Raw genomic sequence first — 16,528 nt, 5'->3', positions numbered from 1 at the left:
TGGAGACTCTACAACATGAACATGAGCCAGAATGGTTGTTTGTCTCTTGTGCCCTGCCAGTAACTGGCGACCAGTCCAGGGTGTACCCCACCTCTCGCTCAAAGTCAGCTGGGATAGGCCCCAGCATACCGCGACCCTTGTGAGGAGAAGAGGCATAGAAGATGGATGGATGGAAGCTGTGCTAAAATGATTTATTGATCGATTAAAGTGCCACACATCACTCTTGGTTTTTGTTTGCACTAAAAGTAATGCTGCAGTACAAAATGCATCAATTATTCATAAATCTCTACATTATTTAGCTTGTTTGGAAATGAACGGCACGGGTGGAAATAATGTGCTTCTACAAACAAATGTTGTTTTTCATAATGACACCACGTGTGCGTACGTCTTTTCGGAGAGGCTCTCCTCATCTTTGTCTGTTTTGGATGAATGTCAAGAGGTTTAAATATCAATGAGTCACTCCCGCATCTCCGCTCTGAGTGATGCTCAGCTCTTCATTCAGCCTCAACTCCTTTGGCATTCATTTTATGCTGTAAATATGCATGTGTGTGTGTGTGTGTGTGTGTGTGTGTGTGTGTGTGTGCAAAGCAAACGTGTCTAATCTCATTTGATTGCTTGTGAGCACGCTTGTGCAAGGGATCTGTGGGTAGATGGGCCAGCTTGTGATGTGATATGATGTGTTTAGATTACACTGAAGTCGCGTTTGGGATCGCATATTAACATTGTCACCGACATTACAATCACTTTCGTGCTACGTGGACTCCAGTCTTCAGTACGCAAATGAATAATGCACGCAATCATGAAAGACTTTACAGTCGCATAGAGCAACCACTTGGCCATTCACTCAATCCTTCAATTCAAACGCCTTCAGTAGCGGCCATTTTAGACCATTTTCACCGATCTTTCAAGGCACACACAACATTGTGTCCTGTGGCTATATAAACATGGAACCTACCAGAAGAAAGATGATCCTCCCGTCTTTCATCTGGAAAAAACTTGTTTCTACCTTTTTGTGTTCTTCAGTAATCAGCAGTAGAACGTAGGTAAGTTTCAGGTAAATATCAGTTCCCAACTAGAAAAGGGAGCAGGCCAGCTTTTTGTAAGCAGAACTTTCACGTCGACACAAATATTTGTTGCTTTTGTGACAGCTGAAATGTTTAAACAACTATACCAACATCAACAACACAAAAAGGAGTTGTTTTACATCAAAATAACAATTTCTTTACAAATAGAACTCCAGCTCTACAGTGGCATCTTTTACTGTGCACTTGCGTCGTCACCTCCTTTTGCCTCTTGCACAAAAAACGTAAAAGACGTATGAATAGGTCTTTGGTATTGAATGAGTTCAAAGGCTTCATCTGCTCTTTGGTCACTTATTTTGTCTTAGTTAGGTGTTAGCCGTGTGCTTTTACAGAATATCATCCAAACGCAGCACATCGGTGACTTCTCTCCTCACACACGACTGCAGGCTTTCATTTGTGACCCATTTTGATAGGTTGTTTACTTTTTTGATGTACTCATGGTTAGATTACGCTCAAGAAGTGGCCTGCAGGTCAAGGAAAGGGCCGTGGACGTGGACGTCACGCTCGTTTTCAGTGATTTATCATATACATTTGTAAAAAGGTGATGTTAAAGTAAAATAATATATATGTGTAATATATATTATACAATATATATTAATAATATATGTGGCTCTGGAGCCATGGGTTGCCCACCCCTGGTCTAAGCTTTGTGTTCAGTGTGATTAATTGTGATTAATTGCAATGGATTCCTGTCCGGTTGGGATTTAGCATTCACAAACCCCAAAGTGGTGGATTTTGGGTCTAATTTACATTTGTTTATTTACTCATTTAATTATTACATTTTTTTCGATGAAAATAGGCCATCATTGCCGCAGAAAACATATCTTATTCACCATAAGTCCGTAATCATTTATAAACGCATGATAGTCCAGGTTAAATGTACAGCATCAATTCAAGATTCAAGAGTTTTATTGTCATATGCACGGTAAAACAGCAGTTATACTATGCAATGAAATTCTTGTTCTGTTCATTCTCCCAAAGAAGAAAGAAAAACAGAAGAAAAAGAATAAGAACATAAGAAACATAAATACCAATAAATTAAGCAACAACAACAGAAGAGACATTAATACAGATAAATAATACAAATAAATAAATAAATAAATAACTAAAGTGCTATGAGTGTGTGCGTGTGTTGCGTGTGGCGTGTGTGAGTGCTTCGTTGAGAAGCCTGATGGCCTGTGGGTAAAAGCTGTTTGCCAGCCTTGCGGTCCTGGACTTCAAACTCCTGTAGCGTCTGCCTGACGGTAGGAGTGTGAATAATGAGTGTTGTGGATGTGTGCTGTCCTTGATGAGGTTGTGTGTTCTTCGTAGGACTCTAGATTTATAAATGTCTTGCAGTGAGGGGAGGGCTGCCCCAACAATGTTCTGTGAGGTCTTGATCACCCGCTGGAGTGCCTTCCTATCACGTGTTGTACAGTTACCGTACCAAACAGTGATGGAGGCGGTAAGGACACTTTCCATAGTGCATCTGTAGAAGCAACTCAGGATTGTGGTGGACATGCCAAATTTCCTCAGTCTTCTCAGGAAGTACAGTCTCCTTTGGGACTTCTTCATGATTTGTTGGGTGTTGTGAGACCAGGTGAGGTCCTCGCTGATGTGTGTGCCACAGTTAAACCCCCCGCTTCCATTTTCACATGTTTATATCTTTATGCTTCACTGATGATGTTTTTTTCCTGAAGACTTAAAGGAAAAGTGCACTTTTGGGGGAATTTTGACCATCATCCACAATCCTTATGTGATACATGAACGTTTTCTGTACGTTATAACGTGCTCATGCTTAAAATGAGAAAAATACTAAAAGTATTCCATGTTATCATGAATGCTGTTACTACATGCTGACAGCATGGATAGAACACCAGAAAACCTTGTTGGAGCTTTTTGGAGGTCTTTTAATAGGCGGAATAGGTGTGTCCCAGCATGAATTACCTGTTTTGATATATTTAGAAGGCACAGAAAAGAGAAAACGTATGTTCATGTCTCACATAAGGATTATGGATGATGAGCAAAATGTCTTTAAGCTAACAAGCTAAATGCATTGAAGCCCAGTCCGGGCTGGATGCCTAAATATGCTTCACACACTTATTGAACACATTTCCAGTATAAAATGCATAGCTACTCACCAATAATCACCGATAATGGAAGATGGTTGGTGGAACAGATGGAATCTGATTCACGGTCTAGCATTTAGCGCTACATCCGCGCTTCTGTCTGCTGTAATGGCGCCTCCATCTCCCACGAGGTGACTAGCGGTGCTGCACTGCTCCGTTTTCCCAGCTCGTTCACATGCCATCCAAACACGGACAAAAGTGAACAACATTTCCATCGATATCATTTGCTTTTACTGAATTATTTTAGACCAAACGACAGGTTGCCATGGAAACAAGAGTGCCACTGTTGTATTTCTTTAACGTTTTCATTCATCTTCTCTCACGCTTATCCTCATTAGGGTCACGGGTGAGCTGGAGCCTATCCCAGTGAGAGGCAGGGTGAGAGGCCCAGTGAGAGGCATATCTTTTTTTTCAAACCGATTACTTTGTGATTCTCAAGACAGATATGGTACTTTTAAAATGTAGATGTAAGTGTAAGTTGATGTGTCCTAATCAAATATGATGACATGACTGCTAGCACATCACTACTATCAGGACAACCAGAGTATAGAGGGGGAGGAGCCACCTGCTGTGGCCCAGCGAGGTGCACTGTATTCGGGCACACGCTCCGAGCGGCCTGTGTGATGCCACGGAGGTTTCAAGTTTCACGCTGACTCACAAGTATTACATGAAGATTCCAATTTCACTGACTCATGGGTTCATGATGAAGACTCCTGCTTCAGTGATTCACAGGTACTCAAAGACTCGAGTTTCACTGACGCATGCTACTTGCTGAACACTCAAGTTTCACTAACAACAAAGACTTGAGTTTTAGTGCCTCACAGGTACAGGACAAAAACTTGACAAAGACTTTGAGGTCCACTGACTCACGGGTTCATGATGAAGAATCCAGTATTCCGGCCCACGTTCCGAGCAGCCGGTGTTGACGCCACGAAAGTCTCTGGCAAACCTTTTGCACGTTTCAGGTGGCTGATGAGGTTTTCTGCGTGCTCCAAGGAGTTTGTTCGCCTCATCGCAGAGCGTTTGCTACAACCAGCATGAAAAAGGTCTTCCTCGGAAAGTGAATGCTCGTTTACAAGTGAGCTCAGGGGAAGTTAACGTCACAGGCAGGAGAAACAAGGGTCGCTTATCCGCACAGTATGAGTAATCTTTTCCTCGTGTTTTTTTTTTATTTAGCGGTTATCGGAAGAGTTTTTAATGATAACTGATAACTGGCCCGATAATGACGGTTAGTTTTTAATGTAAAAAAAAAAAGACTTGATGTTATTCACTGGAGTCTCTGCTGGGTTTGTATCTCCTTCAGCATATCAGACTATAAGGTTCATGCTGGTGTCTTACGCTTGTCAGGTGCTAACGTCTGGAGGATGGAAAGAGATGGCAGCGTTATTATTTATGTATGCAAGGAGGGTGCGGAGAGACGGGGGCCTCCCAAGGGTTCGCTTTCATTCCCATTCTGTTCTATTGTGTTATATTCTGTCCTAGTCTATTGTTAATGACTTTAAAACTTTTACTTCCAAGAGGCCAGGCTGGGCAAAGTTGACATGACTTCATTCAGTAGTGAAACGAGGAAATGGGATTTTACATTCTCTTATGTTTCCTTCTATTCTCTTCACTTTATTTTAGAGTTGTGATTGGTGAGAGTCTACTAGAAGAGTACGCTTTCAAAATAAAATGCACGATCTGCACTCACATTCCATATAATACGTCAATCTGAAATATTGATTTGATCATGTTTTGACAATGGCGCAGATATTATTTTCTATTTTGCACTGCTGAGCTCATGAAAAAAGAATATACATCATGTAGAACCTACAGAGGCCTTCATTGATCAGAAATCAATCCAAAATCAATCAAAATCGATCAAACATGTTTCCAACATAAAGGCACTGTTTTAATCCTCATTGGTTTCCTTCATCTCCAAAGATATCTCGTCTCCATCGCAGTTTCAATTCCTTTCCTTGAAATTTCTCTCCCCTTTCAGGAATGAGTCGCTTCTTCCGCTTTCGCCAGGCTGCTTTGAGCCTGATGAACACCAACAAGCAATCTCTTCCGCAAGAAGACCCGGACGCTGTGATGGTGGACTCACCCAAAGACAACGAGGACTCAGTGGCCCTGCAGAGTTTCCCCTCACCCACCAAGAGCATTTGCAGTCCCGTCGAGGCCAACGACACACACGCCCTCATCAGCTCCAGCCACCACTCCTCCCAGGCCAGCCTGGCTCCTGAACCCCTGGACCATTCATCCCCCAAACTCCTGTGGGAAAAGCTGTACCAGACAGACGCGCACCAGTCGTCTACGTCCCTGTCCCATACCTTCCCAAGAGGAAGCATCAGTAGCATGAGGCGAGCGTCGTCCGTCCACGAGATCGAAGGCTACAGCTCCAGTTCAAAGAGCATATTCAGGGACCGCCACACAAATGAAGGTATGGAGCACACGTTTCATGCTCATGCTTGAGTAAACATGCCCTAAACGATTACAATAAGCCTCCTGAATACAGAGATTCTGCAAAGTTGCAGCATGGGAGTCTCAACAGAACCCAGCCAGGGTGGGCAGCTGACTTTCACACAAGGACAAGATCATTAGCAACATCATCCTCAGGGCACTGAATGGATGCCAGCTGGACTGTTCAGGTCGTCTTAGAAAACGTTTGGCCTCTCATCTGAGCAGGCTTCGTCACTTCATGCTCAAAGACTAGGTGGGACACACACCAGTCCGACTAGATAGGACAGCTCTAGTCTGAGAGCTCGGTGCAAGATCAAATCTGTTTACCCTGTAAAGGAGGAGGCGGGTCCAGACAAGAATGTTTGGCTCTTTAGTGGTGTCAAATGACGATAGTTAGGATACAACAGCACTGTGATTCTCATGGTGGGCTCCAGCACCACGGTCCTCATAGTGGGCTCCACCACTGTGGTACTCATAGTGGGCTCCAGCACCGTGGTACTCATAGTGGGCTCCAGCACCACGGTCCTCATAGTGGGCTCCACCACTGTGGTACTCATAGTGGGCTCCAGCACCGTGGTACTCATAGTGGGCTCCAGCACCACGGTCCTCATAGTGGGCTCCACCACTGTGGTACTCATAGTGGGCTCCAGCACCGTGGTACTCATAGTGGGCTCCAGCACCACGGTCCTCATAGTGGGCTCCACCACTGTGGTACTCATAGTGGGCTCCAGCACCGTGGTACTCATAGTGGGCTCCAGCACCACGGTCCTCATAGTGGGCTCCACCACTGTGGTACTCATAGTGGGCTCCAGCACCGTGGTACTCATAGTGGGCTCCAGCACCACGGTCCTCATAGTGGGCTCCACCACTGTGGTACTCATAGTGGGCTCCAGCACCGTGGTACTCATAGTGGGCTCCAGCACCACGGTCCTCATAGTGGGCTCCACCACTGTGGTACTCATAGTGGGCTCCAGCACCGTGGTACTCATAGTGGGCTCCAGCACCACGGTCCTCATAGTGGGCTCCACCACTGTGGTACTCATAGTGGGCTCCAGCACCGTGGTACTCATAGTGGGCTCCAGCACCACGGTCCTCACAGTGGGCTCCATCACTGTGGTACTCATAGTGGGCTCCACTACCGTGGTACTCATAGTGGGCTCCAGCACCACGGTCCTCATAGTGGGCTCCACCACTGTGGTACTCATAGTGGGCTCCAGCACCACAGTCCTCATAGTGGGCTCCACCACTGTGGTACTCATAGTGGGCTCCACCACTGTGGTCTTCATGGTGGGCTCCAGCACCGCATTCTTTCTGACTGTTGTCTGTTGTCACTCCCCAGGTCCATTTAATCACGTCAAGTCCAGCCTGCTTGGCTCAACATCCGATTCAAACATCAACAAGTACAGCACCATCAACAAGATCCCTCTGATTGCACTCAACTTCAGCGAAGGGAACGACAAGAAGACTCACTCGCCGCCAACATCGGAGAAAACCATCATTGCACCCAAGGTCAAAGACAGAACGCACAACGTCACAGAAAAAGTGACGCAGGTGAGTTCCAGAGTGTTTCATACTGAAGCTTCCTTATTGGGAAATGTTGTCAGGTGGTCCATCCCAGCTTCACCTGGATTAGCTGATTTCCTTCAAAGCGGCGCTTGTAGGCTGGGACGCTGCCAGAAATGTCTCTTCTCAAATGCAAGCTGGTTTGCAAACGTGCAGACAGCTGGCATTCATATCAGTTCCTACAGCTGAGAGACATTTGCAGTAGCCCTCATATGAATGTGCAACGAGTCAAAACATGGAGGAAATTACAGCACAGATCAATTGCTGCATTTCCAGATGCAGTACTGTATAAACAGAAGTACAGTATATAGTATATTACCCCCTCCCACCAATGTTACCATATACACTGCTCAAAAAAAATAGAGGAACACTTGGAAAACACATCAGATCTAAACTGAGGGAAAATGATGTTGAATATGTTTCCTGATAATAAGTGGGTGATGTATTAGTAACAAAATGATGCCACATCATTTGATAGAAATGAAAATGATCACCCTATAGAGGGGGGAAATCAAAGACACCCCAAAAATGAAAGTGAAAAAATGATGCAGCACACTGGTCCATTTAGCTAAAATGTCATTGTAGCAACTCAAAATGATTCTCAGTAGTTTGTGTGGCCCCCACGTGCTTGTACGCATGCCTGACAACGTGGGGGCATGCTCCTAATGAGACTACGGATGGTGTCCTGGGGGATGATGTCATAAAACTACACTTACATCTACATCCTCCAGTTATCGGTATCGGTTTGAAAATGCATCTCTAGTTTTTATAGATCACATGCTTTGTGTGACAATCACCATACGCAACGTTTCGGTCGAGTTTGGTGCGTATACAAGCGTTACAGGAGAGATCCCAGGTCACTGGTGTGTCTGAGTGACAGGAAGAAAAGCTCTGACCCGCTTGGGGAGTAGTCACCTGCGGGTTTGCATGTAGAAATCCTGAAGCTCTGGTCTTTTTGACACTTTTTTCTGTGGAAAACATCTTATATTTGGGTCAATACATCTTTCAACATGTCTGCCTCATCTACAAATGAACATACTGATGCTTTAGCGTTAGGAGGCGCCACTGAGACAAATCTACTGTATCGTTCATGCCACAGACATGTGCAGACTAGACAGACCCCTCCCAGACCTCAGCTTCACTTCTGCGCTATTTGTTTTGACACAGGAGAGCGTTCTCCTTGTCATCCACATCTTATTAGGCCAAAAAGGGGACGACTCAGGACACTGAATAATTTACCATCTAGCCAGAATCCATTCATGTTTGTTTAGTTAAGTAAACTTAAAGGGTTTTTAAATGAGCTCTTTTTACTGCAAGCACGACAGTTTTTCCCACAGCGAATGAATGGCAATGGCTTTGTTTTTACGTTCCTGACACAACGCTGGCCAGGAATCGAACCATTGCCCTCTGTCATGTGTAGCACTACAGCACCAGGGACTATAAATAGCAGTGACATGATGGAACAGCACAATCCAAGCCTGCTGTCAAAGTGAACATTCTTCCTCCAATGAGCACTGCCTTTTTCCACAGCACCATTGTTAATGCTGTAATCATACCACAAGGTGATAGTCTTCCCTATAACTATAACTATAATGATCATACACACGTACACAGGGCTACCAACCAAGACAGGAACAACGTCAAATGAAAAGCACTAAATCAATACAGAGCCACCATCCACCAGTACCAGCCTGGACTTTGGTTTTCAGAGAACAAATATACACATTAGCACTCAATAAGGTCATCAAATCTTACCTTACCTTAGCTTGGTGGTCTATCTGTGCAGCGTGGGAGAAAGTTACATGGTGCGTTCAATGACCAGTGAACTAAGTGAGACAGGTCGCCGCTCGCAACAATCAACATAAACATGCAAAACTGTGGGATTTCTAATTGTATATTATTTTTGGGATCAAATGACGGCCCATATTTCCAAAATTGACATAAATTACATAAAATTTGATGTAGTTAGCCACAATTTCTTTTTTATTTATTTATATGAAGTGTTTGGCTGGGTACCCCTGCCTGACAGCATGCTTGATACATGATGTCCTCTTTTACTGTAGCAATGACACTTTTATGCAATTGGCATCTTTATTTGATAATGTATGATTCATGTGTGCGTCAACAAATGGAGCTGCTGAATCATATCAAATGGAATCGTATCAAATTGCATCAAACCGTTCTGTTTTTAAAATATATTGTTTTTTAATCGTATCTTAGCCGTGTATCGAATCGTCTACGAGACGGGTCCACGAGAACAAGACGGGACGAGATTTTACCATTAACTTTAAGAAGAGTACAATAAAAAAATAGGACTGGACAAACAGGGGATGAACTGCGTCACAAAACAATGCACGTGCATTTTGAAATGTTTACCGTCCCACAAATTGACATTTTTGGAGACCAAATAAACCACTGATTTATGATAATATATATTCAACAATAATAATATCTCATAATAGTTCTTCTAGATATGTCATCTTTCACTTGGTAAAGTTGTGGAATTGTGGTTTGTGACGTGTATTTTCTAACATGCAATTGGTACTGTCTAACATTTGCAGCATTTCTTGAAATGCTGCCTTTTCAACTGTATTAAAGAGCATTCTTTGTCAGAAGTCTTCATCTTGCAACGTGAAAGTGATTTTTTGGCGTCTATTTGTCGTCTCAGGAGGATGCAAGACTTGGTTGTGTTTTGTTTTCTTTCATCCAGGTCTTGTCACTGGGAGCTGACGTGCTGCCGGAGTACAAGCTGCAGACGAACCGCATCGACAAGTTCACCATCCTGCATTACAGCCCTTTTAAAGCCGTGTGGGACTGGCTGATCTTGCTGCTGGTCATCTACACGGCCATCCTCACTCCTTACTCGGCCGCCTTCCTTCTCAACGACCAAGAGGAGCAGCGCAGGCGGGAATGCGGATACTCGTGCAGCCCGCTCAATGTGGTGGATCTCATCGTGGACATCATGTTCATCATCGACATCCTCATCAACTTCAGGACCACTTATGTGAACCAGAACGAGGAGGTGGTGAGCCACGCGGGCAAAATAGCGATCCATTACTTCAAAGGCTGGTTCCTTATAGACATGGTGGCGGCCATTCCCTTCGACCTGCTTATCTTTGGCTCAGGATCAGATGAGGTTTGTTATCTCTGCTCGTTCTGCAAGGCAGTATTAGTGCACGGTGCCACAGTCATCCCTGCACTGTCATCCTTTTATTGCATCCAGACTTGTGCGCCCAGGCCACTACTTAAAGTCTTTCTGTCTCGGCTATGAAAGGATTACTTTAAATTGCATGTTTTTTTTTGAATGGCCCTCATTCTAGAATCCATTTACAAGGATTAATGGCTTACCAAATGGCAATCATTGATGCATTTATGTGACAAGGGGGTGCGCGCAGCTTACATGCAGATGTTAGATGGTCATTGGTGGGCTGGCTGCCAGGCCCGCTGGCTTGTTTGATGGCTCTGGATCCACTTCAGTGCTTGATCGTGCTTTGTAGGGACTCCATTACACCAGAAAAGCTCCTGATTATAAAGCATAATCATCTTTTTGGACCACAGCCGCTGAGTCAGCGATGCCAGTCACCGTAAGTCTCAGGGTTTCTTTTCCTCATGAAGAAACGAGGGCTGAAGCTAACCAGGATTTTTATTATCGTTGATTCATCTGAAGCTTGTCATTTCGATTAGTTTGGTCATGGTTTAGGCCCTAGGCCAGGGGTCGGGAACCCTTTTGGCAAAGAGAGCCATGAAAGCCACGTATTTTAAAATGTATTTCCGTGATATTTTTTTAACATTGAGTACTACATTTGTGCGTTTTAAATTCAATTCAGGTCCAAAACGCTTACGGGTGACATCGGCGACCAGATGCAAACACGCACAGCCATGAACACGGAAGAAAGTCACATATTCACAACGATAATAACATTCACTAATATTATGTACAACACAACCAGTGGGCATAATATGAAAATAGATATAACAAAACAGCAGTTCATGCACAACAGGAACATTACAGTTAAAGGTGAAGTTCCGGGTTGGACCGTCACTTGCTCCGCCTCCTCCACACCGGGAAGAACTGCCCATTTTTAATTGTAAATATTTCAGTAAGATCAGCGTGTTTTGGTGTCATGACAGCTTTAAACATATCAGAAAAGAGGCAAAATGTCACTTTTCCAAAGAGATCACCGATATAATATCCTAAAACACAAAGATAATAGGTCTGCTTTCATGGATGGTGAAGGAAATTCAAAAATACTCACATCAGAGAGGCTGAAATCAAAAGGTATTTCCATAAAAAAAATAAAAAAGTCCATTTATTGGATAATTGTTGCAACTCTGCAAGAAAAACACATCCTGAAAATGGATATTATGGTTGCAAGCAAATCCTATAATCATTCACCTTTTAATGCAAACAGATTATGGCGCTGCAGTTCCTCTTTTAATCCCAAATGCAGTATCTTACTGTGACATTATGCTTGTCACATCAACATGATGAGAAGAGAGTACAGTGGAAGACAGTATGTTGGCACATTGTTAGCTTTCTCTTCACTCAGGAAAAAACAATCAGCATATGGCTGGTGTGTACAAAGCACATTTAGCATGTTCAAAATGCATTTTCAAGTGGAAAAGCAATCAAAATGGCTTTTTTGATTAATGCCAACAATATATTTGAACCCTGCACTCAATCAATGTTGCGTTTTTTTTTTTCAAAAACAGGCAAACTAAATGGTTAGCATCTTTTCTGCAGAACTGTTAGGTTGCAGTGTTTTGCTCTTAACAAGCTGTGAAGACTAAGGGTGGCCATCCTGTCTCCAGTAATCAGAAGTCAAACAATGAATGACGCCTGCCTCATGCCAATGTTACCCAGGGAAACCCGCCGATGTCGTGGAAGTTTGGTGTAAATGCAGGACAGGAACCACGGCTGCAGAGTGCAAGTTATTCACTTCTCTTCCTTTCATTCGTGGCTCGTTTAGCAAAAGTCAACAGATCTTCTCAACCCGCACAACATACTTCTGGTCTTCAAAATAAGAGTGCTTCATGTTTACTCATACTAAAATAAGGGTGGCATAAAAACTATTTAACACCAACATTGAGGCAGCAAAGTGATGGAGTGCAAACATGGTAGCTGAAGACTCATAGCTCATCTGACAAAGCTTTTACAAAATCATGGGAAGTTCAGACATTTCATCCAAAAAGAACTCGGTTAGCGCCCTCATTTAAACAATCAAGCTTTTACGAGCATGTCTCTTAAAAGCATCGGAATGAAGAATTGTTAGGAACCGGGAGCAAAACGAGGAATCAGAGCGGGATCGTTCAAATTCAAACGATGCCCAACCATAGTGAAGACAGTGGAAATGAGGATCAACCTGGGCATGTATTTTCCCATTGGAAGGGGTACACAAAAAGAGGGAAAACTCTTCCGCTTCCATATCACGGCATCCTTGTGGAGATACTGTACGTTTCAACTTCATTGACCTTGAATTGACTGCAGAAAGTTAACTGGTACATGCGATGGGGGTTCGTACATTATAGCGATCTAATTTTCTAATGTATCTTATTTATGATGTATTGTGTAAAACTAAGACATGAATAACATCAAATTAAAAGCACAAAATGAATGCTGACCCACCATCCACCAGTTCAAGTCCCAGCCAAGTGTTTCCAGAGAGATGATGACATGGCTGTTTGACGTGTGTGGTAAAAGGCAGCGCTAGCATGAATTAACTTAAGACAAATGTGCACATTAGCACTCAATAGGACATCCAAACTTACCTTCATGCATTCCCACATAGTATCAGCATTTGATACCAAATATGAGGTGAAAGAAAAATGGTACAAATACAGCAGCAGTAGAGAGAAAGTTAGCACACGCACGATGGACATGCGTCAAGTGAGGCGGATGTAACAGAGAGAATCTGGCCACTTTTCAAAATAAAATAAAAATGAAATAATGGAAATTATTTTTTCTTTCTGTGAAAAAACGTACGGGGTTGGGGACCACTGGGTTAGGGTACTTGTACATGGGCTAACAAATGTTTGGGCTGATGCTGAAATTGATGCCAAAAAGGTGCAGTATAAAGGATGATATCAGTGTTTTGTGTGTGATGTCATTCTCCCAAGTTTTTAGTTTGAGCTGTGTGTGTGTTGGCTAAAATGATGGCTGCAATATTGTCAGTGTGTGTAAGATCACAGCGATGTTACTTGACCTTTTCCTTGCTGCCTCATGTCGTTTGCCTCCAGTCACAATCTCTCTTTGAAGCAACAAGATGATAAGATGGCTTTTTTTGCTCAATTAAACATCGGCAAATGCCCAGAGTGATGCATAAAGCCGCATTTCCTGTTGATAAGGTTAGCATTCTCAGGACTGCAGTGCTACCACGACGTTCACTAAACCCCCTTCTCATCCCCACATTGTGTTCAGACCACCACACTGATCGGCCTCCTGAAGACAGCGAGGCTCCTGCGCCTGGTGCGAGTCGCCAGGAAGCTGGATCGCTACTCGGAGTACGGCGCCGCCGTGCTGATGCTGCTCATGTGCATCTTTGCCCTCATCGCCCACTGGCTGGCCTGCATATGGTACGCCATCGGCAATGTGGAAAAGCCTTACTTGGAGCACAAGATCGGCTGGCTGGACAATCTGGGCGTGTCCATAGGGAAGCGATACAACTACAGTGATCCCGGCTCTGGTCCCTCCATCAAGGACAAGTATGTCACGGCGCTCTACTTCACCTTCAGCAGTCTGACCAGTGTGGGATTTGGCAACGTTTCCCCAAACACCAACTCTGAGAAGATCTTTTCTATCTGTGTCATGCTGATTGGCTGTAAGTATAGACACTGCCCTTCATTATCACATCACTAAACACAGTTAATGTTTATGTTAACTTTTTGTCCTTTCTCAGCCCTCATGTACGCCAGCATCTTTGGAAACGTCTCTGCCATCATCCAGAGGCTGTATTCGGGTACAGCCCGCTACCACGCACAAATGTTGCGGGTGAAAGAGTTTATCCGCTTTCATCAGATCCCCAACCCGCTGAGGCAGAGGCTGGAAGAGTACTTCCAGCACTCGTGGGCGTACACCAACGGCATTGACATGAACACGGTAAATAATGAGCACAGGAAATGAACACACGTCTCGCCGAAAGCCTAAATGCCTTTTCTCTTTTGTGTGCTTTGCATCTGGACTTGATGCCTTTCCTTTGCCAAGAGCAGGAGGTGCGTATTACATTTTATTGTAAATGCCTTACTCAAGCGCCAAGTGGGTCACTGTGTCAGCCCCACCCCCATCGCTGTAGTATAGGAAGCAGTGGGGGTGCAGATGGAGCACAAACACCTTCTTGTATCTACTGCATGGGTTAAAGATCTACTGCATATCTACAAGTATATGTGGATTTAAAGGGTCCCTGACATGATCCATCAACTTTGCTTCAATATGTTCTGTATTGTTTGTAATTATGTTCTACATCGAATGACGTCAGAGTTGCCACAGAACAGAGTAAACCTCGGTCACAACCCGCCACGCGCGTATTTAGTCCGCCCGTTTTTTGGGGAGGCCACAGCCACCACGTTTCTCTGGGGAGGGAGCACTGTTGCACAAGGTGTAAGTACGTGGCCCGCACGCCACGCCTGGCTGTGAGCGGTTGCGGCATCCCGGAGACGACATGCCGGCACTCGTCCGTCAGCTTGGCACCAAAGCAGAAGTCAGTGCACACAACACGCGTTGCGAGCGCGGCACACACGCTCACTCGCCACGGTCCACGCGAGCTCTGCATGCTCATTGGACAGCCGCACTGGCTGCAGAGGGCACAATTGTCACATGTCATCCGTAGCCCGACGTAGCCCGACGCAGCCCGACGCAGTTCCTCCTGCACTAAAACTGCTACGTCGTGTTCGCGTGCTCCCAAATATTTTACTGAGACTGCACTCACCACATACGGATCCCCAGATTTTGCCCACGTTTTTGCAAGTAGACAGCACACACTTGCAAGTATGGCGGGTTGGGACCGGGGCTTAAGTCATGTCTCGTTTACATAATGTCTTATTAACGCTATTCCATGATAGCGACAAGGCTGTAAAGCATGATACATCTTCTATAAACATCTTTTCACAGCCATATGTTTACTGTGGGGGGGCCGCGGCGCCGAAATATAAAACAAATCAGGCTCTAAAGACCCCTTTACGCTCGCTAAGAAGTTGATTTAAAAGAATAACTGAAGGATAAGCAACTCCAGAGTTATTTCCACTTACCATTCTGTGTTTTGAATGTGACCAATCTTCATCTCCATGTCTTCAGGCTTAAGTCCACATTCTAAAAGTTCTCTATTTCATCTCCCTTCTTTTCTCCTCCAAAACTATTGACACATGACTCGGATCTTGGCTACAATCACTGTAAACATCCTCTGTCTCGTACACCGCCACGTTTATTTACCTGAGCGATAGCACTCCGATGGCGTCACTTCTGGAAATGAGGCTGAACAGCGAGAAGCTAGCTCAAAAATGTCATTTTTGCAAATGTACCGTTTGCTTTCAAAAAATGGAACAATGTAGAACCTAATTACAAACAATATCTAACATATTAAAGCAGAGTTGATGAATCCTGCCAGGGAGCCTTTAAATGTTCATTTATCATTTTCATTCGTCCTTATTATGTATTTATATGCATTGTTTTCATTGTAAAAATATAAAAACGTGTTTTATGTTAACATTTTTGGGAGTCTGGAACGGCTCATTGGTTTGTGTTGTTTCTAAAGGAAACATTTATTGATGTTTGGGTTTGAGTAGGGCCTGATGGAACCAATTCATGGCGCTAACCGAGGGTCCACTGTATATAGATTCCATATAGATGTAGAGAAAATGTGTTGTTATAGTCTCCAGCCAAATAGCTGTCACAGATGATTTAGCTTGATGAAGTAAAATAAATAAACGATCCAAGTGCTTGTCACTTGAAGGTTTTCGTACTTGACTGGTTGATTGATTTGAATTGTGCACTTGTTTGTTTGCGCTGCCTCCTCACAGGTGCTAAAAGGTTTTCCAGAGTGCCTGCAGGCAGATATCTGTCTTCACCTCAATAAGAATCTTCTTCACAACTGTAAAGTGTTCCAAGGAGCCACCAAAGGCTGCCTGAGGGCCTTGGCGATGCACTTCAAGACCACTCATGCTCCTCCTGGAGACACTCTGGTCCACAGTGGCGACGTGCTCACTGCCCTCTACTTCCTGTCCCGCGGCTCGATTGAGATCCTGAAGGATGACATTGTGGTAGCCATCTTGGGTAAATCGGATCTCTTGTTGACCTTTTTTTACTTGGTGTGCTTTGACAAAATGATCTAGAGTTGCGTTACT

At 44.1% G+C, this 16,528-nt stretch overlaps 1 protein-coding gene across 1 annotated transcript in view; it reads left to right on the top strand.

Annotated features, from left to right (window-relative positions):
• Positions 1 to 16,528, top strand: part of LOC129187684 (potassium voltage-gated channel subfamily H member 7-like) — a 45,636-nt gene that overhangs the window by 15,249 nt on the left and 13,859 nt on the right. The window contains exons 4-9 of the mRNA XM_054787287.1: positions 5,172 to 5,612; positions 6,972 to 7,183; positions 9,906 to 10,331; positions 13,614 to 14,013; positions 14,092 to 14,291; positions 16,205 to 16,457. Of these exons, the coding sequence (XP_054643262.1) occupies positions 5,172 to 5,612; positions 6,972 to 7,183; positions 9,906 to 10,331; positions 13,614 to 14,013; positions 14,092 to 14,291; positions 16,205 to 16,457 (1,932 nt within the window). The remainder of the gene's footprint in view (positions 1 to 5,171; positions 5,613 to 6,971; positions 7,184 to 9,905; positions 10,332 to 13,613; positions 14,014 to 14,091; positions 14,292 to 16,204; positions 16,458 to 16,528) is intronic.

This window comes from Dunckerocampus dactyliophorus, chromosome 9, assembly GCF_027744805.1.
Source record: "Dunckerocampus dactyliophorus isolate RoL2022-P2 chromosome 9, RoL_Ddac_1.1, whole genome shotgun sequence".
Classification (NCBI taxonomy): domain Eukaryota; kingdom Metazoa; phylum Chordata; class Actinopteri; order Syngnathiformes; family Syngnathidae; genus Dunckerocampus; species Dunckerocampus dactyliophorus.
The sequence above is the reverse complement of the archived record's forward strand: the minus strand, read 5'-3'. Positions and strand labels throughout refer to the sequence as shown.